We start from the raw sequence: 6317 nt of genomic DNA, 5'->3' as shown, positions 1-6317 counted from the left end.
ATAGGTTTGAAACCCTGAAGTTTCACTTATTCATACTTGTTGTATTTGAATATCTTGTCTAAGTGAGAACGATGAATGATATGTGAAATGACTTTATTGGAAGACCACGTTCATTGCTTTTCCTTTTGAATAAGACGCGCCCACCGACTGTGTTCATCATGTATTACTATTTTGTGGTTCCAAACCATTAATTGTACACAGATATGGATGAAGTCACAGTGATACTGAACGTAGGTTTTCTGAACAGCGGTTTTAAAACTCTGCATGGAGTCTCCCTTTGGCAGTGCCTGACTCCTCCTCCCTGAAGAGATGATGTGTGAGAGCTGAGATGGGCCATGCTTGTGTCTCTGGGCCATGGACGGTCCTATGACGTACTCAAAACAGTCACACCGTTAATCGTGGACAACTTTAAGCCTTGACACAATTCTGATTTGAGTTCTATAAATATTGTCTCCTGTACGGTCGTCGTGAATGAGGAAAGCTACAGATGTCATACGTAAGTGACTCTGACAAGCCCCCAGTCATGAGAGCCAGACCACTGGCTCAGAGGTGTCAGGTGACTGGTGGCACCAGAGGGATGGACAAGTCACAAACCTTCCACTGAGTTCAGGGAGGTTCTGCTGGAACAAGTCTGAATGATGGCAGCTCCAAGTAGCCACAGGACTCCAAGGATCTGCTGCTGATGGTTTGGTATCAGATACCACAGAACACCGTCACGGGATTGAAAGCATCCACGGCTCTGTCTGGGCAGCATGTGAAGGATCAATAGATTAGATTAGAAAAAGGTGTCATTACCTCAACATGTATGAAGGGGACAAAAGTAATCCTTGGACTCCAGAAAGTCAAGATTATTGAAAGCTAGGGCAGGATGTCCAGGTTCTAGCTATCCTCTAATCTGTTCTCACAACACCATGAGCATAGCTTTCTTTGCTGATAGGAGGCTAAAGGAAAGTAGCAGCAATCAGTGCACATGTGGATGTATTCCAGGCAGCAGGTGAAGTCCTGCTATCCAAATGTTTTGTCAGCGGTCCAGGTCAGATAAAAGGGTGCCAAGTGTAGTGCTTGACGTATTTTCTTAGTGTGCACTTGGACTGAACTGAATTAGCGGATTTTTGGTCTCTTCTGACTGCATGTGATTCATAAAAGACAACATGTTGTAAAGGTCTGTCCTCACTTCATAGGCACCCAGAGGGGTGAATTGATGCCTTATGTTGTCTGTGAAATAATGTAAATATATGTTCTCACTGGGTCACAGGTATTGTTTATTCAATCAAATGTATGTTGGGGGCGTGGCTTCGCATGAACCTGCATTTAGGTGAGTGCAGTGCACGCGTGCGGGGGCATGTTGTGAAATGACGACGCATGCCGACTTGGAGGCTTTCCCGGAGTTGCATTGCTGTGGAGTACGGATTTTGCTCGTTTTGAACTTTTGGAATAACTAAAGTTGCTGGAACGGGAGGACGGACCGCTTCACGGAGCTGCTGGGGACCGGATCCATCATTCAAAGGAGGGCTGATGCGCAGAGCTGTGAGTTGGTCCAGCTGTTGATGGCATCGTCCACCTGCCACGAGTACTGTGGCATGCATTTGTTTGTGGCCTTGCAGAGTCGTGCAGGTGGTGACAGAACTGTATATATAAAGCTGGACGGTCCATGAAGTGATTACCGGACTTTAAGAACTGTTTTTCAGCCATGTCGTTGTTTTGCTGTTTCGTGTGTGGGGATGCGCTTGTGTATGGGGGGGGGAAGTAAAGTGTTTAAAGTATAAGGCTTTGAACCAAAACGAATGTATGAGATCGTCTTATTTTCGCCCCTGCTGAGTCTAGATCCACCCGCTTCCTTTATAAAGTGCGTTATGACGCTGTCATCTTGGAATTAATAGATGAATTGTTACAGTGTTGCTCTATTTTCACATATGATCTAAATGTCTGCCTTTTAAGACTTCAACACTCGTGTCAATAAAAGAGGCTCTGTATTTCAAATGCACTCACCTGCTCCAACAGACCAGAGAGAAACAGAGACATTAAAGAAATAAAGCCATTGCTGGTCGGAACAGGGAGAGCTTTCCATGTGCAGTCACGTTCAGCAGTCTCTGAGACTGAAACCAAGAACCTTGTTCTGAGCAGTACTTCAAGGATCACTTAAATCACATGTGGTGCACTGGGCTACATCTGAGGAGTTCTCTTAGACTCATCCTGAGCCTGGAGGGAAAGCTTAGGGCTTGTGCTCATTTATTTTCATACTCATTTAAATGTGTGAGAGATGGGGAGAAAAAAAGAAGAGGCTCGAGGGCTCATGTGGCACTAAGACACCTTTGTATTACATCAAGTACAGCACTTACAACACATGATACTTTTTCTGTTTTTTTTTTTTCTAAAGCGGTCTTTTAGCTGCAGTTGCAACAGACTGTGTGACATCTCAGTTAAATTAATACATTTCATACGTGCTTTGCTTTCCGTTAATCTGACGGCACCTGAACACGTCAGCTTCGTGTCTGAATGAGCACCTTACTGGCTTTTCTTTACAAGTTGCAGCAACAGTCTGGTCAGGCCTTGGTCAGACCTGGTAACATTTACATGACGCTTTCAACAAGGCACAAGTGTGAACTCAACGTCCTCACATCACCAGATAGGCACACACGAGGGCTGCACTTTGACTTAAATAAAGTGATCTGGGGAAGACTTTCTCCACACTTTAGCATCAATACCAGTGCATCAGATTCATGAAACTCACCAAAAACAAAAGCATTCCAGGTTTTGACAAAACACTAACAGTAGCTGAAGTCTATGACTCGTTGCTTCCAGATGTTTGTAGGAGTCTGTTGTTAGAACATCAAACAGCAGCAGGAGTCATCTGAGCTGACATCAACCTGAGACCTCACACATTTTTAAAAGTCAATAAAATCAAGGAATCCATACATAACAACATTACTGTTTCCATCTGGCTGAGCATTAATAAAAACTACTTTCATCCAGTACATCTCTTCTGTCAGTGTAGGAATTCAGATTCTCAGATTGATGAAAACGGTGTGTATGGTCTCTGTCAGCCAGTTCTAAGAACAGGAACCATGAGCGGAGTCGGAGTGGATCCAACGCTTCAGTAGTGCTTATGGGCCGCTCATGTCATGTAATTGGGATTCCCAATGGGTGACAAATGTATGATGCCCGGCACCTTTTTAAACACTATGAGCCCTCTGTAGCGCCACCCTCAGAGCAAACTTCACACTAAACTTACAGCCACACATGTTCTGAGGTTGTTGGTTGATCTTTTCCTTATTTATGTATTATGGGTTGTAATGAATGTTGCAGCCACACATGGCAAGCTTTGTGAGCTTTCAGTTCTAATAACATTCATCATGCCTGCAGCTTACTTGGACTGCACTCTCGAGCGGTGACATTTCGCTGTCACTCGTCATCCTCGTACCAGCGAGGGTGGAACAAGGTGAAACTCTCATTAGCAGCCCTGCTGCAGTTTAACACCTTTCATTCCCAGTGACTTTCTCACCTCCACTCTGCTCAACAAGTTTAAAAATACAGACCATGCACATCTCATTTGCATAATTTACACACAGACACCTCAGCAGTCCTTAACAGCAGCGGTGTAACTGTGGAGATAATTGGGATGGGAAATGAAAGAGTGTGTGTGTGTGTGTGTGAAAGTGAAGGAGTGTAAGTGTGTGAAAGGGAACGAGAGAGAGTTGCTGCCAAAGTGAACTTGTTAGCAGTAAAACTGTGTGAGTGTGTGTGTGAGTGTGTGTGTGTGTGTAGTTGGAGGGGTCGGTATCTCGGCTGCACAGTTCAGAGGCGAGAACAGATTGAAAAACCATCCTGACGACTCTTTTGGAGGTGGAGCGTGTAATTGCAGCCATTTGTTTGTCTTTCTCAGACGCTCCCATCCGAAATTTTATTTCAGCCCTATAATCCTGACTTTTTTTGGCTTTCTAGTTTGTCTCATGGGGTGCAGAAAGTAGTTTCTTTGTAAAAATGTGTGTGTGTCGTCTGCAGAAACGATCCCATTTTAGAGCTGATGTGTAGGTAGCATTCAGCAGCCAGTCACTTCGACAACAAGACGAGAGGGAGTGAAAACATTCAAAGCGATTCAGTTTTTTGGTTTGTGAGTCTGTAGCATAGCTGCCACAAACAAACCACAAAGAGCTGCAGCAATATAGACAGAGGAAGCAAAGAGGAAGAGAGAAAGAAACATCTCACAGACAGGCAGCAGATGACACAAAAAATGGGAAGATAGACGACTAGATAAAACCCAAAGAAAGGTTGTATTCAGTGGTGGTATTCACAGACTGACTGACCCTCAGTCAGACACACACACAATCAAGATACAGAAGATGCAAGAACAGTGTGGAGCAGTCCTGCATGTCTGCAGCTGAATCCAGTGCAGGAGTCAGGAGGGAAATATGGAGCTCTTTGTCTCTCAGAGAGACGACAGCTGACAGGCAGTAGAGGACTCCTGCTCATTTCAGCAGTGCTAAATGGGTCATTTGTATTGACACACTACAACCATAAAAAAAACACTTTAAACTAGTTACCATTTTAATAGAGAGTGCGTTCGCAATAGAGTATTTTCCACTAGCCTGTGGGCTAAATACCCCTGCAGTGACGTGTTCCTTGCCTCAGTCAGCGGTGAGACGTATTAAGCTGGAAGAGAGGCTCTAACAACCAGAGAGGAGATGCAGACAGTAGAGCTGTTGTACAGCTGGACTGTGCATCAGTCCAACTGAAACCATTCAGACCAGAATTTAAGCTCACTGTGGCTACAACACATCCACAATCCACTGCTTTCTATCAAACATCTATTCAGGCAGCAGCTAAACAGACGATGGCCTCAGAGGCAGGCTGAGAAGCTGACTCTGTCGTCACTATGTTGTGTTGTGAAAACCCAAACAGGGGATTTGGAGCAGAGTCCAGACTGTGATCAGCATCGAGTGGTTGTAATCTGCTCACAATTATGCTTCCTTTACAACATATTTGCCTCGACAAGGTTGTGGGATTATAATAAATAAGAACATTGTTATAAACATGAATGAATTCATGCTGTATGTATGTTGAGTTGCAGTGACGCCATCAATCACACATAGCTCATTGTTGTATAAACTTGTAGCTGCTACTCTACTGTTTGGGCTCTTCCAGCTAAAACGTAACTTTAAACAGACCTGAGACCGTTGGAAAGTAAAGTTGAGGCAACCCACAGCTGAGACAAGTCTTGTCTCAACGGGCTCATTTTTGGGCTCATTATACAGTATATCCAGAGACATCTTCTGTCCTTCCAAATTAACAGTGCATTCACATGCTGGTACAGCTGCAGGCCACAGCTGCAACAGTTGTTTAAAGACTGGATCAGCCTACAAGTGTTTCCTTTGACCTTTCAAATCTCAGCAGAAATCAGAAGCTGAGACACTGCATGGGTGTTTGACAGTGCAGAGAGACTTACTGTTCATTTACAACAAAGATGCAGTTGTCTTGGGAGGGGATGCCTGACACCGGGTGCTTACAGGTCACCTTTCGCTCATTGTGGCTGCAGGGAAACAGAGAGAGAGAAGACAGATGAGGGAAAGGCAGCTTTAGTAAAACAGCACAGATGTATTTTAAACTACTGTCAAACATACACAGTTGCACACAAGCAGACACAGATAAGGTGGAACTGAAGTGTTAGCTGCAAAAGCAGCACCTCTGCACGGTGAACCTAAACAAACAGCAAACCAGCTCCAGAGAACAAGCAGAGGATGGCAGCGCTGCAGCACTCACACACCTGGAGCACTGGGTGACGCTAAACTTCAGCATGACGTCCTGTTTAAAAAGTTGCTTCAGATGACGAGCATCCACTTCCTCCCAAAACCAAACAAAGAACAGGAACGAATAATCTCCTTCTAAGGAACTGTCTCCAGATCAGTCCACAGCAGGCTGGCCGGTGTGAGGAGGACGACAGCAGCTGAACAGTGAACTCCCTCTCTCCCCCCGGCTCTCTCACTCTGCCTCTGTGGCACCTCCCGCATCCGCTTTTCCTTTTTTCTTTCTTTCCTTCCTTTCTTTCAAATTTAGCCACGATTTTACTTTTTAAAACGTGTTTTGTGTAGCTTTACATCTGTGGAGTCTGGAGTGTCACCGTGGTGAATAGAAATGTTCTTAGTGTTGGCTTGAGTGATAAGTTTATGTGCTGCTACAAGTTAAAAAAAACTCAAATAAAATGAAATTAAATTATTCATCAATATATTTTAGAGTGAAGTTCTTCATGTGGAAACATCAACGTTATCTATGTCTGCTAATGAAGTCCATGATGTCGTTAAACATGATGGAAAAACGTAAAA

General features: G+C 44.2%; 1 protein-coding gene across 3 annotated transcripts in view; it reads right to left on the bottom strand.

The window, feature by feature from the left end:
- LOC103362557 (pleckstrin homology domain-containing family A member 5-like) overlaps nt 1–5891 on the bottom strand; it is an 81455-nt gene extending 75564 nt beyond the window's left edge. For all 3 annotated transcript variants that reach the window (XM_008288936.1, XM_008288937.1, XM_008288938.1), the window contains exons 1-2: nt 5762–5891; nt 5444–5527 (exon numbers count right to left, since the gene is read on the bottom strand). In XM_008288936.1, the coding sequence (XP_008287158.1) occupies nt 5444–5527; nt 5762–5793 (116 nt within the window). In that variant the 5' untranslated portion in view covers nt 5794–5891. The remainder of the gene's footprint in view (nt 1–5443; nt 5528–5761) is intronic.
- Between the last annotated feature and the right edge of the window lie 426 nt (nt 5892–6317).

This window comes from Stegastes partitus, unplaced genomic scaffold (genome assembly GCF_000690725.1).
Source record: "Stegastes partitus isolate 25-593 unplaced genomic scaffold, Stegastes_partitus-1.0.2 Scaffold583, whole genome shotgun sequence".
Classification (NCBI taxonomy): Eukaryota; Metazoa; Chordata; class Actinopteri; family Pomacentridae; genus Stegastes; species Stegastes partitus.
This window is presented reverse-complemented; position numbering and strand designations above follow the sequence as displayed.